The 19,954-nt window shown below is 37.9% G+C and overlaps 1 protein-coding gene across 2 annotated transcripts in view; it reads left to right on the top strand.

Annotated features, from left to right (window-relative positions):
• The window catches only part of CPQ (carboxypeptidase Q), a 434,008-nt gene that overhangs the window by 267,260 nt on the left and 146,794 nt on the right, over window positions 1–19,954 (top strand). For both annotated transcript variants that reach the window (XM_054692097.1, XM_037503727.2), the window contains one exon: window positions 8,860–8,971. In XM_054692097.1, coding sequence (XP_054548072.1) covers window positions 8,860–8,971 — 112 coding nt within the window. The remainder of the gene's footprint in view (window positions 1–8,859; window positions 8,972–19,954) is intronic.

The following is a 19,954-nucleotide window of genomic DNA, read 5'->3' as shown; positions in this document are numbered from 1 at the left end:
GGAGAGTCCCTTCTCCTCCATTGATGGGTGGGAATGGCCAGCACAAGCCTCCCCTCGCCCCAATAGTGTGGATCAAATCAGGAATGGGAGGCTTACTTTCAAAAACTCTCTTTTATATTGTCCCTCCTTCCCAACCCCCTTCCCACCAGGGGAGTGTACTCTTTGTCCCATAACCCCCCTGTCAGAGAGAGCCACTTTTACTAAGAACATATCGGCTGCGCATTATGATAACAATAAAATGCGTAATTAAAACCTAAGGTTTTAGGAAGTTAGATGGATAAGCATGCACTGGGTGCCAGACAATGTATTAGGTCTTTTCCTTGCAATCGTTGTTAGATGAGCGCTGTGGGCAGTTGCTAATGTCCATTTTGAGATGCATAAAAATGGGGAAGCAGAGAGCAGCTCACTGAAAGTTCTTAGTAAGTGGAAGAAGTAGTCTTAGAATCCAGACCTGTCTGCCTCTAAAGCCTACAGTCTTTACTACCCTGTTGCAAGAAGAGGGATAAAGACAAAGGACAAAGCACACCCTAACTATTGTAGTTTACTGAAGGAGCATATGGAGATTAAAATTCATTAGTTGTTAAAATATTAAGTTGAAAGAGATGAAACAATGCTCTTTTGACAAGCTTTTTAGTCTTCTCTTTGATCTTTAAGCAACACTACACTTAAATTTATCTATAATACTACAAAAATTGGTATATGCCCTTTGTCATCCACCCCCATTCTTGATGATCTTTGTACCTTCTTTATTATCTACAAAGATTATACTCAAGTATGATGTCAGGAAATGCTTTTTGTTCCTAGCTTAAGCTCCTCATTTTTACAAGAAATATGCCAGGCTTTTAATGCTTTTTTCAAGGCCCTATTCTGAACCCTCCCCCTATATTTTAGGCTAGCCTAAGGAGAGAGCAATTGTGTGGTTTATCTAGCCAACTTTGTAAGTGCAATTGGCAGTGAAATCATTCACTAAATTAGCCATTGCCAGGACAAATCTCAACTCGGGGGCATGGGAAGCTTAGTACAAAAACCTGAATACATTTTACTCAGCACTACCTGGTTACCTAGTAACTGCAGAGTTAGAGAGGACTCCAAGTTTGGGATTGCTTGAGATAGAACTTTCCACCCCACCTCTCCTCTGCTGCTTATTATTGGAATGACAATGTAACTTAGCTATTTCATTGCATGTGGATGTTTTCAAATGGAATAAATATATACCATCTTAAACTGGGGTAACCAAACAATTTTAGATTATTTGTCATATTTCTAAATAACTTGTGATTGATACTCCCTCTTGTTCAAACTGTCAACCCATAGAATCCTAAACCTATGCCTGCTGAAACAGTCTTTATAGAATCTACTATGCCCTCCAACTTCTTGAGTGAGTCTTTCCTAGAGAGAATTGTTAGTAATATTTGAGGTTATCTTAAGATAATTATAGCATTTTCAATAATGGTGACCATTTAAGGAGTTTGTGCCTGTGCCAGGGACCATGATGGTGATTAATGTGTTAAGTCATCTCATTTAGTTCTTATTACACCCTATAAATCTAGGTTGTATTATTATTATTCCTACTTTACAGATAGGGAGACAAAGTTTAGCAAGCTCAATAACTTGTCCATGTTAAACTGATATCAACTGTTAAAAAATAAAAAACTTCATTTGACTATTTGTGTAGGCAAAAAAACCCAAAAACCAAAAAACAAAACATTAATTTTTACCACAGTCAAGTAAAAGGTAATACATTGAAGAAACACAAACTCTGCACCTACTTTACAAAGGATAAGTTGTTTTTTTCAATGAAGCAAGAAGAAAGATATGATGGAAATAACCTCTGACTCTGGGTCAGAAGCTCTGGGTTCTATTTTCAGGTCTTGCCACTTGAGCAAATTACTTCACTTCTCTGTGTAAAGGCATAATCTCCTAAGGCTATTCTATCTTTAATAGAGTGTGAAGGTAAGAACCTGAAAAGGAATCCCGAGTCACTGTAGGTTTCTTCATTTCTTCCTCTCTCTTTTTTTCCTCAGATATCCCAAGGTATATAATTAACTGTTCAAAATGCATGCCTAAAATTAACATTTAACTAATAGGGATGTAATCTCATGACAAGTCAAAATGCTTAGTGTTCAAATTTAAAAAATCTAAGTCCATGGTGTAAAATCATCACAGTATTCATTGATGGGGCAGACCATTCTTTTTTTTTTTTTAAGATTTATTTATTTATTTATACAAGCACTGGGTACAGTCAGAAGCACGGGAGGGTGAGAGAATTCACCAGAGCCAGAGCGGGGAACAGAACAGGTAAACTGACGAAGTACACTGCTAAGGGGAGCAGCAGATGCGGCAGGAGAGGTCTGTCGCACCATGTGAGACCCTTGCCGGTGGCCAGGGATCAAACCGGCGCTGCAGAGGCTGCAGGCAGCTTCACAGCCCAGCACTAAACTGCTGCGCCACCAGGGGAGGCCCGGGAAGACCATTCTTTTTTCAGCATGTTATTTTATTTTAATTAGCTGCATTTTGAAGAGAGGAAAGCTGAACTGTTAGTCATTCTCCTGTGTGATCAGTGTTAAGTTATGAAAATTTCTTTATTATTTTATTTATTTATTTTTATTATTTATTTATTACTTTTTTTTTTAAATAGTCATTCCTCACAGACTCTAGTCTCCAGGGCTAATTTTTGTCCCTTGCTGTCCAGCAGAAAAGTCTTCCATTACTAAACATTATGACTGTTGAGATCCTGCTACTCCTTATCTTTGAAATTCAATTTTGAGAGGGCAGAAGATAAGTTTTCTATACTGTGCAAAGCATGACCATGCACCAACTTAACTTTGGACTTAGAGAAAATTGCTTTCAGGATATTCTTTTTGGGTCATGATGCACAAACATTATTAGGTTAATCAACATTTTAGCAACTAGTGACTTTTGATTCATGTCATCCTAAAATTATCTCTTCTTCATGTAGGTGTGCCATTTCACTGTGAATATTGAAATTAAGTTTTATTATGTTTTCAATGTAGAGACTTTTTCATTTTGGGTAAATAAACATAACAGATGCTTTTCCCTGGCTTTACATCTTGACCTGACTTTGCGTTCTCTCTTTTTTTTTTTGTTTTATAAAAAAGAACTGGGGTACAGGCCAGAGGTGCAGGGGGATGAGAGGATTCACAATAGACAGAGTGGGGAATGGAACAGGCAGACTGACTGAAAAATGCTGCTGAGGGGAGCAGCAGGAGACTCAGGAGAGGTCTGCTGTGCCATATGGGTAGCTCCCTGGCTGGGTATTGAACTGGTCTGCAGAACTGCAGAGGCTGCAGACGACTTCATAGGTTGTATCTTAACCCCTTGCACCACTAGGAGGTCCTTTATTTTCTCTTTTCTTCCTCTCCTTTTCCCAAAGCTTTGCATCTCCCTCCTTGGACTATTCTGTCAATCTACTTCACCTCTTCTTTTCGCACTAGTTATCATTTTTCTTCCCTCCCCCAACACTCCTCCTTCCCTCCTTCATCAATCACAAATTCATACATTCTCCAAAATAAACAACCCCATCCTCAGACCAAATATCTGTTTATTAAGGAGAAAGTATGAAGTATGACTTTCTCTTTATGGAAACTGGGTGGTAGAGGAGAAATTATTACATAGCCTTCCAAGGACTGTGTTTTTAAAAGTGACAGCATTCCTTTAAATAAATAAACCCTGATGTGTTATCTAGTTTTTTTCTCATGGCGCATCAAATAAATCCAGAACTAGAGGCTGCAAAATACTGTATAAACAGAAGGTTTCAGCTAATCTTACATACAGGTCTCTGTAGAGAACATTCAGGAGATCACAGAAAGTTAAATAATTGAGAAAGTTTCCACAATCAATTTACAAAAAGCATCAAAAACAGTAGTCTAAGCTGCAGAGCTTTCTGGGATTTTAGAAACCATTCAGAGTCAAGAAGAATCCTGTAGTTTATAAAACTTACCGACAAAAATAGTTTATTTTGGTAGGAAGCACTTTGTCCCCCATTTCCTATAATGAAAGATCCCCATTTCCTATAATGAAAATTGATGATACTTCTATTACTTTGTCTACAATGAGCCATGAAAGACTCCTTTTTGTTGGTGTTGTTCCTGTACACCACGCCTAACAAAAGCCTGGAACATAGTAGTGAGTGAAAGGTTGTAAGAAAAGAGAAGTTACAGCTGTGCACTGCACTGTAGTTAGATTTGACCTGGGAAATGATGATCATTGTTGAGACAGGGGTTCCCTAAACTCCTTCTTCCTTTCCCGCCCTGAAGAAGTTCAAATACAATGTTGTAATTCAACCCCTACTCTTCCCATGTACTCCTCCCATCCTTTCAAGTGGGACAACTTATCTTATGGTTGCTTAGGACTGAGGAGAAGGAATTAAGATCCTGGTTCTTCTACTTAAGAGAGTATCATCTTCAGTTGCAACCGATCATGACTTCTGGATGAAACCCAGTTGCCTCCATTCAATCAGAATGATTTCATTCCATAGACATTCTCCATGGGGCTCCTAGCTACAAATCACTTTTTAATCAATTTCAATCATTTCTTCTAAATATACTACAATCACATTTTATAAATCTACCGAAGGCTTGTTGTTAGTGAGCTGCAATAAATTAGATCCTTCTTGCTTTATCCTCAGGTATTAGCCAAGTAATCTGCTCAGAGAATTCAACCAGGAATAAGCACGATCTTTTTTCCCCCCATGAAGCCAATCTGAGTGCCCTGTATAAGTGGGGTTAGTCTACGAGTGGAAATAGTCCTTTTCAGGGGCAGCTGGGGTGATACATGAGCATTTGGACAGATGGCCCATTTTCTTGTTAAAGAAGTCTCTGTGCCACACGCTCACAGCACCTAACAGCTTACTAAACAAAGCTTGAAGAAAAATCAATTCTAGAAGAGCTCAGATGTTTGCTGTGTTGTCTCTGAACATACCTTATGAGTCAGAAACCTGACTTTCTTCTGTAGACCACCTAGTCTGTTCATTGTGGGTCCAATATTTGTTCATTCACAGTCCCTTTTTTCTGTGCTGGGCAATAGCAGGATACATTCATTCAGCAACTGCCCTACAAAAGCCAGTGCTTTGTCTCTGACAGGAATTACAAAAACAAATTTCTCTAGAAGTGCCTGCCCACCAATGTTTAGATTATAAATTGTGGGAAGATCTTGGCAGCCAGAGTTTTCTAGGAGATGCCCAGGAAGGAGTCTATTGAGGCTATGGAGACTTTCCAGAGGACAATTTCCTTCTTTACAGTGGTTAGAATAGAAGAGTTCTTGAGAACCATCATGGAGTATTGGACAAGAAGGAACCTTGAAAGATTTTATTTATCCCTTCTTTTTTAGCTCTAGATCTAAAAATGTGTTCTATTTTAGAAACTCTCCAAGGAACAGAATTTTCCATAACCTTTCTCCTGTTAACCATTTTTTAACTTCGACAAAAATACTTTAGTCAGAAAATTCTATATCACTTATGTGACTCTAATACACATAGCTGCAACCCAAACCCGTTTCCTTGCCTTGTCTTCTGCTGTTCACATCCTCCAGAGAGGGGTCTGTCATCAGGAAAGCCATTATTTGATCACTTCTTGGCTTATTCCCTAAAGTTAAATTATGGGGAGTTTTCTTCCCTCCTCTTTTGGTAGGTCCTAGTTTTCAGCTATTGAGTGATTTTTGTTGTTGAGAATTTTATTGGAGATTTCCTGTGTGTAGAAATACACTAGGCCTCAAACTTTGTAATCCTAATACTCCTCTCACTAACTCTTAAACAAATACCCAACAAAATGAGACTGAGAGAATAAAGCAGCTACTAACAAAGCAAAACACCACAAAAGCAGAAGCTCAAACTGTCCAAGTAGCTAGTTGTCTTTCTGATTTTTGGCTGAACGAGATATTGATAAAATAAAGCATACTTCAAAGTTAAGTGGACATCTCATTTATTGGAATTGACTAACAAGTTGGCCAGGTTTAGATGAAGGCCTGTGCAACTCACCACTGAGTTTGCTAGTCTCTGGACAGTCTATTTTTGTTTTGTTTTGTTTTTTACTTAAGTCAGATCCAAATTATTATAATTAATGTTCATTTTTGCCTTATTCTCACACAAGGCATGGTGATTTTGTTTTGCTGGGTTATCCTTTGTGAGACTATTACTGATTTACTATCCACCCCCGCCCAAACACACAGAGGCTATCTTTAATCCATTTCATTTGTAATCATTCTTTCATAACACTGTGCTGAAGGCCTTATGTTATGAAATGGATAAGTTTAGTTATTTAGTTTCCTATCATTTACCATTTTTTGCCATCTTTTAGCTATTATTAGATTAAGTAATTGGATTGGAGAATGGAGTTATTTTAGAAAACATAAACAAGTATGATTGTGAAATAGCCTTTACTTTCTGAAAGAAGTCTGAAGGGTAAAGCAATAGTTGCCTTCAGTTAGTGACTCCTATGTGTTATCTGGGGAAAAGTTCATTAAAACACATTCTAACAGCTTTTATCCAGTGGAACTTTATTTTCACTAGGAAAATGATTTGCAGGATGGTGAGAATGTTGACTAATTGGTTTGTTCATTCCATCTGGGATTACACCACTTTCTGAATCAGAATTTCCTACGATTGCAACATGTCTTTTTTATTCTTTTCTTTCATTAGAAGCAAGCCATTTGGGTTTGTTACTTGTCTATTTGCTAATCTAGGGCATTGTACTTGTTTGTGACTACAATGAAGTCATAATAGGCCCGTCTGACTTTGTGTACAGAATAAATGGAGATCCCCCAGCTGCTCAGGGAGACAGACAGTGTAAGGGGTCAATCACCCCAATATATCAAACCAAAAATTCTGCTTTCCCAAAACATGGGGAACTTTTATTGAAGTTTAGTATTTTCAGAGAAAGTGTATAATGAGAACACTTACAAACAGTGCCCCTCTGTAACCAGTGCCCAGATCAGGAAACTGAACATAACCAGCCTTGTGCCTTGTAACCAACCCATATCACTATGAGTAACTGTGTTCTTGTTTTTATATTTCATGTAAATGAATTACAGCCATGCATCACTTAATGACAGGGCTATGCTCTGAGAAATGTGTGGTTAGATGATTTCATTATTGTGCAAATGTTAACGTGTACTGACTTAAGCCTTGATGGTCTAGCCTGCTACACTCTGAGGCTACCTAATCTAGTCCATTGAAACTGATGCTGTACATGCAACCTACTGTCCACCACCATGCTATTGAGCAATACAGGACTGTGTATACGATATAGTATTTCCTATCTGACTATCATTCTTCTTTGTCTTTGTATGATTCATCTACATTTATAGTGTGTTTGTTCTTTTTAACTGCTGTGCAGAGTTTCATTGGTCAGTGCACCACACTATTCATTCTCAGGTGACAGGCTTCCGTGGTGGGTGGGGACAGTATAGATGATATTATGAATACACTGTTAGCATTCTCTTTTGTTTATAGTATACATAACGAATGCATTCCTGTGGGATATGTAGCTAGGAGTGAATGGCTGTGGTGATAGATGTTCATATTTGGTAGATAAGCCAGTGGTTGTCAATATAAGCACTCACACCAGCAATGTTTGAGAGGTCCAGTCTTTTTAACTTCTCAACAATGTTTGGCATTTTCTTTTTAACTTGAGCTATTCCAGTGCATATATATTGAATGTGACTAAATTTATGTTTCCTTGAGGACAATGAACTGACTGCCTTTTGATAATGATTATGAGTAATTGATACATTGGTTTTGGGGAATTGTCCAAGTCTTTCACCCTCCTTTCTATCAGTTGTTTCTTTTTTGGTACTGTTTCAAAGGAATTCTTTATATAACCTGGATCTCAGTCCTTTATTGTATATTTGTATTGTAAATATTTTCTCCTTCTCCATGGGTTGTTTTTTTTTTCCACTCTCATAATGGTATCTTTTGATAAACAAATATTACTTTTTTTTAACAAGCCCAATTTGCAATTTTTCTTTTATGATGTGTACTATCATTGCTCAGTGTAAACTATCTTTGTTTACTCCACTCCCAGTTGACAAAGCTTTTTTATGCTTTCATGTAACATCTTTATGTTCAGTTTGTAATTTATCTGACTTGATATTCATATATTGTGTGATAGAGATTAAGATGCATCTTTATATCCATATAAATATCATATTTATACATCATTTTACTTGGCTTTTAGCTTATTTAAAATTTAGTTCCCATAAATTTTTTTATATTTTCCCAAAGAGAATTACTAATGTTCTTGAAAAAATCTAATATATGGAGGACTTAAAATTTATCATATAATCTATAGCTTTATTTGACACTAATGTACTTAAATGTTCTTCTGTTTGATTGGTTTTTAGTTTGTAATTCCAGAATATTTATTTATTTAATACCAGAGTGATGTATAATATACAAAACAGAATCATTTTTTTAAAAATAAATTATTGTTCTCTTTCATTTGAATTCAATTCAACATATGTTTACTATGTATATACTAGAATTGGGGACAGTTGAGAATAGGGTTGAAGTTTTGAGCTCCATTTTTATGTCATTCAGGTTTTAAACCATGTAATAAATTTGTCAAACATCTGTCAGCACTAACATGTTTTTCCTTAGTTTTAAAAATTATATTAATAAATATAAGTACAAGGTGATAACTTTTATTGTTAGAATATCCTTGGATCCCATATGTAATGCCTGTTTGCCAAGTTTTCCACTAGTTAGGACACAGATCTTTTCAGACATAAATATTGAAAGAAAATACAAACATTTCGTTTTTGTATTTGAAGCCTGTGAATGCTTCCTCTTTAATGTCATTTCTTCTTAGTTTTATTTTTTTCTCTTTTCATTATTTGTTCTAGGTTGTACTGGTCAGTGGACATCTGGACAGCTGGGACGTTGGGCAGGGTGCCATGGATGATGGTGGTGGAGCCTTTATATCATGGGAAGCTCTCTCGCTTATTAAGGATCTTGGTAAATATTACGAAAGCTGTTAACCAATGTGTGAGTCTCAGTAGTGACATGTTTAACTCAACACACAGAATACTCAGCAGGTTAGTTACAGTGCTATATTCAAAGATTCTCCTGAGGTCTATGTTTTTTGTAAGTTCATTCCCAGGAAAGAACTAATTTGTTCCTTTAAAGAAAGAAATTTTTATTCAAGTATATGCCAGCCATCCAAAGCATCAAATATGATCAGCGACTGGGGAAAATGAACAAGGAAATAAAACTGCAGCACGTGTAGTCACATCAAGCAGAGCCATGGCCAGCTGCAAAGAAATAGCAGCAGCACCCCCTACTTCCTTTTCCGGGTTCATCTTAAAGCCATTATTAGGCTGTGAGGACAACTTTACTCCATGTGTTTTCTTGATCAAAATCAAAGAGTGCAGCATAAGACTGAAGGAATGATTCCTTAAGCCAAAGTAAAGAATCCAGCCTGAAAAATTGAATCTTCCAGGTAAAGCAGGTGAGGGGAAGATGGGCAGGCATAAAAATGAATAGCTAATAGAGAGCAGTTTGTTAACCATATTTACAAAGATAAACTTCCTTTGTATGTGCTTGTCTAAAAAGATGGATTTTGCATGAGGCTAAAAATAATGAAACTGCATGACATGAGAATTTGATGTCTGACTCAGAGCAGTGTTCGTTCTAGAATGCCTCATCAGCAGAATGCCTGCTTCTGGCATAGCTGTGGTGTGATCCCAGTTTCAGAGGAGTAAAGATCAGAATATTTGCTTTGTTGAAGACTTTCTGTTGCTCATTTGCACAGAGATATGTTTGGATTCATGCTTTTCCTCCTGCTTTTAAAGATTGATTTATTTTTACACAAGAGCTGGGGTATAGGCCAGAGGTGTGGGAGGGTGAGAGGACTCACCAGAGACAGAGCGGGGAGCAGAACAGGCAGAAGGACTGAAATACATTGCTAAGGAGAGCAGCAGACATGACAGGAGAGGTCTGCCACACCATGTGGGAATCTCCCTGGTTGGCCGGGAATCAAACCCGTGCTGCAGAGGCTGAGGACAGCTTCACAGCATGGCGCTCAACCCGCTGTGCCACCAGGGAGGCCCCTCCTCCTGCTTTTAGTAAACTAGCCCATTAAATAATTGTTCATCTTAACAAGATTGCTGAAATTGTTTTGCTCAGACAAATCTTTGGTGTACCATTTTGACTTATGTCTTACCTGTGCTTTAAAAATAATAAAATGGAAAGGTGGTTGTGCAAAGTTCTTGTAGTTCTAAAAAGGCCAGTGTCTCTTCACCCTGGCACTGTTGACATTCGGGGCAGATAACACTTTGTTATAGACTCTGTTCTGTGTATTGTAGGATGTTCAGCAACATCCCTGGCCTCTACCTACCAATACTTGATGCTAATGGTACCATTCTCCCTAAGTTGTGATTACTGATATGTCTCCAAACATTGCCAGTTGTTCCCTGGCAGCAGGAGCATGTGTGTGTTTGTGTGTGTGTGTGTGTGTATGAAAATTGCTCCAATAAAATTAAGTAGTAAAAAATTCTCTAAGTGACCTTAATGCAGGGTCATTTTTTGAAAGAAAATAAACTGATTGGAAACCTTTTAACATTATTGCCACACTGAGCACTTACTATGTGAAAGCACTATTTAAAAGCTGTGCATATGGTGAGGTATAAAGCAGTATTGCGTTCTTGAGACCCTTAGGATAGAGTTGGAGACATACTCATTTATTTTCATAGTTATCAATGTAGTTGTGATTTTAAGGTCTGCTTTTAGAATTGGGTCAGTTTCTCTCAAGAGGAAGATACGTTTCCCAGTAAATAGAACCAAAAAACAGGCATTCCTTCAGAGAAGAGTCTATATGAATCCCCCCCCCCTCCTTCCCTTAAAAATGTTCTCTTGGCTGTCTTTCCCTTTCCTTATCCTTATTCAAAATGAAGTGGGTTCTAAGGATGTATCAGGTAGGTGGCAAGTAGTTTTTCCTTCTTATAGGACACAGACATTTATTTTTCGTAGTGAATTTTATTTCACTGTGTTTGACTAGGTTGATTGGAAGCAGAATGGCAGAGTAAAAGGGATCTCGCACCCCATCTGAATTGGGTTTTAGGTCCACTCTGTGTCACAAACTACTTTTTTGCCCTTGGGCAAGTTATTTCAACTCTCTGGGCTTCATGCCCTTCATCTCTAAACTTCCAGAGTTTTTTATTTGCTCTAAATTGGAATAAAAGTTGCATCTTCTCTAGGCTTTGAATCTTATTTTTTAATACTCAGCATGGGACCTTAAATCGCTGTTAATAGAGTTTAATTTAGTTGCATGGATAAATGTCAAACACCATGCAAAGGTGAACTGAGTATCTTTTTCCCACTACGCAAGTACATTGATAGTTAATAATCAGTCTCCTTCAATTCAAGACTTAACTCGCCTATGGATTTCTGAAAACCTATGTAGACATATGAATACAGCTCTGAAAGAAGGAGTTTTATTTATTTTGCATAGGTGTTAAGAGGCAGCTGGCATACTATTATGAAAACGCAGGACTCTGGAGGCAAACTGCCTGGCTTCCAATCCCAGCTCTGCAACTCACCAGCTTAGGCAAGTTACTTTACCTTTTTGTGCCTCCATTTCCTCATATATGAAAATGGGTATAATAACAGTTCCTATCCCATAGGGTTACTTTGAAAATTAAATAACTTATATACATAGCATACTTAAAACAGGGCCTGATTCCCAACAAGTACTCACTCTACACTCTAACCAGACTCCACTCCACACGTTACTTCCAGTGAGTGCCCCCATTGAGTCTAATTCTTTAATTTTTAAATTTAAATTAGATTGTAGATTTCTTCTTGTAAATTTCCTATGTGTTTTAGTGTTTAGAACTGAATCCAACATGTGAGTTTTACATGAAAATGACTGATTTACTCCAACAAGAAATAGGGCTTTGGGCTAGAGGCCAAGAAATGGATTTTTGATTATATTACCTAATTACATTGAGCCCAAACTGTTTAACTGGTGAAATATAAAAGCTCTGTGGCAATTTCTTTTCCAAGAGTAGTGAGACTCTTTTTGGCTGGTGTTCCATGGACAATATGTCATACAGCATGCATGTCAGAGTCCCTCAGTGGGACTTGTTAATTTGAAATGTGGTTCCACTGGGGCTCTCTGATATTTGGGAATATTGTTCTAAGATTCATCCTTCTGTCTCTTCTCCTTTGTTCTATTCTTTCTCGATTCTTATAGTTTCACATTTTTACCGAAACCATCAGCTCAAACTATATTCAATTAATCTAAAAGAAGAGATTTATTAGTGCCTTGCAAATATAATCAGTCATTCCTGAGTAAGTTTCAACAAAAGGCTGTTTGCAGTGAAGTGCTGTTAATACTTTTTGTGTGTTTGTGGTTTACTGAACTTGAAACTGTTTATTTGAAATGTCATTTCCTGGAATGTTCTGGTGTCAGTGGACAGAATCTATGGTCGAAGATGTTATCCTTCAAAATGTTCATTTGGCACTTGAAAAGTAAACCACCATCCACCCCAAAATTCTTCCAACTTTACCATTTTCTGAGAAGTTGGAATTTTGAGTTTTTAGCCAAAACAAAAGAACACATGAATTAACAGTACCACCTACTTATTGAAATGTGGGATTATGTGAAACATCTTTCTAGAAAAAATTAAATGTGAGCATCCTGTTTGTGATTATTCTAGAACTTGAAAATCCATGTATTAGAAAAGTATTTCATTTATATAGTCCCTCACACATTTACTGAACAAATACTGTGCACTGTCTGAATGTCTTCTGCTGGATGCTTTGTACCAAAGGGGGTGAGACCTGGTCCTCAAAGTCCTTGAAGTGGGAGAGACATTCAGTTTTAAAATGGCAATGCATTTGTTATAAGTTCTTTAACTAAAATATGTACAAATGACTTTGGCGACTTGGTGAAGGAAGGGCCCATGTGTGGCTTGTTTAGGTCAGGACACCTTTACTAAGGTGGTGTTTGAATTTTCTTTTATAAATATAGAAAGAAATTTCTGAAGCTAAAGGGACACAATGAAGAATTCCCAGCAGAGTATAGAGCTTCCAGTCAGATTCATCATTTAAATGAGAAGAAAATTGTTGACAGTAGTCGTCTTGGAATTGTGGGAGTCTTCCCCACAATTGCAGGGGATGGTCACTTTTTACCTGTTCTGTTTCGATAATGTTAGATTCTTGTATAATAAGCATGTATTACTTCCATAATCAAGAAAAAATTCCTCAAAAGACAAAAGTACATACCCAAAATAAATGCAAGGTTCTTGTTATTTACCATAAACTGATATAATAACAGGAACAACAGGACAGAGAGAGGAATCACGAAGAGCTGTGCAAGAATCACCAAGCTGCCAGGCAGAATATGCCAGAGAATTCAGTGTACATCCCCAGACTTTGGTATAGCCAGAGTTTTATGCAGCCATTTCTAATGCTGTGGTTCTCTCTTGGAGGTAGAGACCTATCTGGAAAGAAGGATTCCTTTTCTCAGGTCTTGGTGAAGCTTCCCTTGCAAAAATCTCAGTGTCCAATCCAGAAACTAGGGAAATGAACAACTTCCAGTGAAATGGATGCCTGAAGAACAGAGATAGCGAGAGAGACTTGAAGCCAACTTGGGAATGACCTTGACCTAGAAAGGAGAGCCCACAGAGAAAGGACCTCCCTGGGGGTTTAGCCTTACCACTGGGTGGAGTAAAAGTCCTCAAGGTAACATTTACTAAATACTACTGTGTTGTAGACATTTTACTAAGCACTCCACCATGTACATGCTCTTTTTTTCCCCAACAATAATCCCAACCTGTAGATACTCCTGTTGTGTCAATTTTACAGGAGAGGAAACTGAAGCAGAAAGAAGCTGAGGAACCCATGCAAAGGGACACAGCTATCTAAAAAACTTAAGTCCAGGCAGCCTGACTGGCGACTCCTAAGTATTTTATTAAACTGTTTTAACATTACCATTGTTTTACATCCTCATTAGTATTTTGACAATATAGAACTTCTCCCCCCAGGTAGTCACCATAGCTGTCCCACCACCACAGTGCCCATAGACCTCTACCGAAGTCCACTGTGCTCTCGCCAACTTATTACCTCTCCCCGTACCCACCCCCTACCCATGCCTCAAATCTATGGTCAACTTTCAAGGGTTGGCTTCAGTGTTTGTCTTTATCTGACACTTTGTATAGTTTTCTTATATTTCTCCAATAAATGAAACCATCCAGTATTTTTCTTTTTCTTTCTGACTTATTTCACTGAGCATTATTATCCCTTCCATTGTCATCCATGTTGCTGCATGAATTTATCTTTTAAGGTCACTGAGCAGCATTCCATTGTGTATATATACCACATCTTCTTGATCCCCTCATCTGTTTTTGGACACTTAAGGTTTTTTTCCATATGACAATTATACACAGTGCTGCAATAAACACAGGATTGCAACTTTCCTTCTGAATTAGTGTTTTTGTGTTCTTTGGGTAGGTATCTAGGAATGAAATTGCTCGGTCACGTGGCAGATCCATTTTCAGTCTTTTGAGAAACTTCCATGCAGCTTTCCATAGGGCCTAGACCAGTCTATGTTCCCACCAACAGTGTAAGAGGGTTCCTTTTTCTCCACATCCTCACCGGCACTTGTTTGTGGTCTTTTTGATATGGGTAATTCTTGCTGGTGTGAGTTGGCAGTTCATTGTGGCTTTGATTTTCTGCCAGGCTTTTGCATAGCCCTAAATGAATCAATTTGGTAGGAATTTCCTTTTCTAGATGTAACTTTTATCTTAAAACATTCTATAAGCTCTCCCTTTTTCCATTTTGGATGTTTTGGGGTTTTTTTTTTTTTTTGACACAACCACTTTGTGAACACAGGAAGGGAGCCTGAGAGCCCCGAAAAGAAAAGTTGTACTATTAAGGTTGCTGGTCCTTAGCACTTTCAGAGAATACTGCACCTGCTTGTGGAACTGTCTAAGAAATTAATTTGTTTTAAATCTCAGAGAAAAAATTTCCTTGACATTAAATTTCATTTTTATTTATTTGGATTTTAACATGTAGCTGATTTCTTCATAAATTTTGATGGTGACTTTCTATGAGTATATTTAGTGAAGCAATACCCAGAACAAAAGAAATACAAACTTTAATAATTTGTTTAGAAAAACTAAGAATTTGGGCCTCCCCAGTGGCACAGTGGTTGAGCGCTGTGCTGCGAAGCTGCCCGCAGCCTCTGCAGCGCTGGTTTGATCCCCGGCCATCGGCGAGGGTCCCACATGGCACACAGACCTCTCCTGTTGCCCGCTGCTTCCCTCAGTGTCTGTCTGTTCTGTTCCCCGCTCTGGCTCTGGTGAATTCTCTCACCCTCCTGCACTTCTGACTGTACCCAGTGCTTAAATAAATAAATAAATAAATAAACAAATAAATAAATAAATAAATCTTTAAAAAAGAAAAAGAAAAACTAAGAATTTGCTTACAGTTTTTTTTTTTTTTTTTTTTTTTTGTGTGTGTGTGTGTGTAGGATTATGGTTATGGGCCATTTGTGACCCTCTCATGAGGACGATCTCACTTTTCATTCAGATGTGTTATTTCCTCCAGTTATATAGAGTCTAGCTTTACCATAGGGACTGTAGAAGACACCTATTTTTTTCAGTTTGTAATTGCTGACAACATTCCTTGGTTTTAAACCCATTTATAGATTTCACTAAGCACTTAGCATCTCTACATCCCACTCAGCTAACATAGACATATTCACTGGCATGTGTGAAAAGACAAACTGTGTGTAGACTGATCTTCCAAGTAAGTCCATGAAATAAAGTAAAATTTATTAAAAATTAATAACCATTTAGAATGTCCTACCTTTTAGTTTGGATGTGGTATGGGAGATTCCACAGCCATTTGAAAGCTTTCTACTATGGTAATATTATTATTTTATTCTATTCTGTGTAAAAGTGGCTACAATTCAGGCCACTGGCATACAGCATGGCGACCGGCTCCTTCCTGTCTGACAGAGAATCTGGAGGGGTGGCAGATGAGTGCTGTGCGAGGAAGTGTCTTGTGGGGTCTCTTTTCCCATTGCATGCTCAGCATCCTCCTGCATCTGCTTTGACTTGGCCTGTATGGCTGAGAAAGTTATGAAATGTAATGGTGGTAAAGGAAACGGAAGCTTAAAAGATTGGTATTATTTATCCTGGAGAACAAGGGCTATGGAAAGACTTCATAATGGTCTCCTTCATGCCCCAGTGGATTTCCTCCCACCCAAGAATGAGATCCATATAAAATACAGGGTGCGGCTGTCTGGAAAACATAAGCTACCTCATTAAAACAGCATCAGGATGATATTGTGCAACTTGGCTTACAAGGAAATCTATTTCAATAATAAATATGGAGTACCCCCTTCATGGCAAACAAAATGAATTGGACACAGGCTTTTCATCAAGGATTTCATAGTCAGACCACAGTGGTTTCACATGGAGAGGGACATTTAAGCTATGTCTTGAGAAGGTGAGAGGTATAAAAAGGAGGAAAAAATTGGAACTTAGGAAAGTACGTAGTTTGAGGAGTGGGGGGGTGTTTTGGTAATTCTAGAGCAATAGGTAAGTAAGAAGTGGTAGGAAATGAGTCAAGAAAGATGAGGTGAATTTGTAAAGGGCATTTGGATGCAAGGCTGAAGTTTGGAGTTGCTTGTATAGGCAGCAGGAACCATTAAAGACTTTAAGCATGCTAGAACTTGCATGGAAAATGATACAGGGGGGCCTCCCCTGGTGGCGCAGGCAGTTGAGCACAGTGCTGTGGAGCTGTCCACAGCCTCTGCAGTGCAGATTCAATCCTGACCCACCGGCGAGAATCCCACATGTCGTGGCAGACCTCTCCTGACTCGCCCGCTGCTCCCCTCAACAGTGCATTTCAGTCAGTCTGCCTCTTCTGCTCCCTACTCTGTCTCTGATGGATCCTCTCACCCTCCCGTGCATCTGGCCTGTACCCCAGCACTTGTATGCATAAATAAATCTTTTTAAAAAAAAAGAAGAAAAAGATACAGGGTAGGTTATTCTTTTAAACTATAAAGATGTGTGATGAATAGAATGAAGACACAGAAAAATAGAGTGGGAAGGTCCCAGCCATATGAAACCTGAAAAACCACAGCTTTGGAGTCACTAAGCAAAATTTTTTTTTTTTTCTGTATGGCTGACATGGCCACTTCCATCTTTCTGAGCTAAATATACCAAAGAGGAAGTGACAGGATTTCCAGAGATGCTGGTTCTTCACCTCCGCACTTCCGTACATCATGCTTATGTTGCATTTTATAAAAGACTGTCGTTTACCCAGCTTGGACTTAAGTTTCAGTAAACTTGCCTAAAAATAAAGGTCTGCAAACAAAAATATTAGAAAATATGCTCTGAACATCGAATTAGATCTTTATGTTTGGCTCCATTTTTAAAATGGCCCTGGAAGGCAAGGCTTTGGTTTAGTTCATCTGTCGGTCCCTGCCACTCTGTGCACATCCTCAAAATCGAGCTCTAGGAACTGAGAGTTCCCACTGGGGTTGTGATAGAAATGCTAGACAAAAGGATCGGAAAACATCGACTATTATAAGGTTACTTATTTGTAGTCTTACTAATCCCCCCTCAGATAACCATCTTTGATGAACCATACTTCCCAGTGTCTCCAGACAGTGGGACATGACCCAGATCTCAGGGAGTTTTCAACGCTCTACATTCTCCTTCCTCATACCTTAAATAACCCAAAACCTGTGGGCAAATGGAGCAGCGTGAATAGTGGGATAAACATGATTCTTCTTTACTATGCAGTAGCTGTATTATATTGCACAAATTATTTAACTATTTAAATCTCAGTTTGCTCCTCTTTACAATGGGAACAATTGTCTTGAATATTAATAGGATGTTTTGAAATAATTGAGACAGTTTCTGGTCCCTGCTAAACTACATCAGTAACAATAACCATTTTTACTAGAGCTAATTGTCAAAACAACTGGGTGTGGATAGTCCAGCAAAGAATAGAATTTCTCAGGTTCAACTTTGTGTCTTGAGTCTTAATATCTGTGTCCCACTGAACAGCTCAGATTGATCAGCAAGGAGTAATAAAAGAACAGTAGCTGGTTCCAGTGAGCACAAGCTGTCACTGAAAGATAGCCACCATCCATCCACCAGTAAGTGTTTATGAGACTAGTGTATAAATGACTAGGTCTCATTGCTGTAGAGAAAGACACTTAATAGATGCTTCATACATGTTATGCAGAATAAAATCAACACTCACAGGACAAGGATGGAGAAATCTTTATCTTTTTCTGTCCCCTTTGTCTTCTCCACCAATATCCTTAATCTTTAACATTGTATTTACAAAGATTCATAATATTCCTGAAGGAAAAAAAAAATTGTTAAATTGGGAAATAGCTGTTGTGGGCAACATAATTTACTACAAAGCAAATTATATGAAATGTGGGAAAAAATCAAGGGAGAGAAAACAAAGAATCAAATCCAGTGCTTATTGTTCACCATTTACCATGGTGACTGAATTTTCAAGAAATCTTTCTATTTTTAATTCAGTTAAAACCACACAATTTCCAGGCATTCTCAGAATCCTCAGAAATTGTCAGGCATAGAGAACTGAGGACAATGGCCACTGGTGCTTGTATTATTGTTCTTTTTCTGTAGTGATGGCATTTTTAAAGGGAATATATTTTAAATGTAATTGAAACTATTCTAAATTATTGCTTTGATTAATGTGTTTGGAAAAATGTAAGTCAGAAAGTGTTTCAAAGGCTGTATTTCTGTTCTCATGACTGTAGACCATATAGCCATTTAGCCATACCATCATCACTAGTTGCAGGCAGCAAGTTAGAACAAAGTAATATTTTATTAAGTGCTTCATACTGGAATTACTCCTTTCCTGAAAGGGAGAAGTGTGAATTCATCTTTTATAGTTGAATAATTTTAGATGAAATCATTTGGATGTCATTTTTGGCCCCAAATGAGAAAAGTTTGGTAGGGGAACTGTTTAACTTACAACCCTTCTGGAACCTTACTATATGTTGTAAAAAGTACTACTTAAACTTATAAAACAGATTTTTTATGAAAATGAATATGTTCCAAGAGAACCCCATATCCTCTGTTTTCATAATCAACAAACTTTAATTAAACACCTGGAAGAAGGGAGAAGTGAACCAATATTTATTGAATATCTCTTATGTCTGATCCTCAGACAGCCCTTAGAGGCACATCTGATCATCTCCAGCAAGTCGTGGGGCCTGTGTGGGCCTCCGGTCCTGATCAGAAATAGAGGTGAACAATATATCTGCAAGGTTGTTCTTTGAATCAGACATAATGTAGGCAAAACACTATGCAGCTACAAAGATGAAAATTCATGGCGCTTACGGTTGTGGAAAAGTGCACTGGCAATGCTGCAGCTGATGTTGGTCACCACACAGGTGTGGATTTCAGAGTGCTTTGTTGGAAGAGTGATGTGGGATACAGAAAGACAAAGCAACCTAAACCTAATTATAGTAAGGAAACTTCAGTAGCATCCTATAACATTTTATAACCATAGCATCCAGTTGCTAATTACAAAAGGGTAGAATTTCAGGATTTTTTGGAAAATGAATCGACAATAGCAGTGAATAAATACCCTTGTTTTCGGAATTAAATTAAGTAAGCTCTAATAAGAGTTCTCGTCAAGATCCCTCTAAGTTGATGTGAACAATGAGAGTGAACTCTGTGGTTTTATGATGCTATAATAATGGCAGTAGGTGTTCTTGAGGCGCTTTATCAGGCCTTGAGCTAAGTGCTGGAGGTGCAGTTCTCAGAATCTAGAAGGTAGGAGTTACTATTACTTCTTTTACAGAAGAAGGGCCTAAGACTGAACTACTTACAACTTAACAGAGTAAAAATCTCATTTCTTTTTTTTAACGTTGCTTGTTAGCTTTTTTCCCTGTGGCCTTTTTCTGAGAAATACTTCAAATATTTGGAA

Source organism: Talpa occidentalis, unplaced genomic scaffold (genome assembly GCF_014898055.3).
Source record: "Talpa occidentalis isolate TD23 unplaced genomic scaffold, MPIMG_talOcc4v2.1, whole genome shotgun sequence".
In the NCBI taxonomy this organism is placed as follows: domain Eukaryota; kingdom Metazoa; phylum Chordata; class Mammalia; order Eulipotyphla; family Talpidae; genus Talpa; species Talpa occidentalis.
This window is presented reverse-complemented; position numbering and strand designations above follow the sequence as displayed.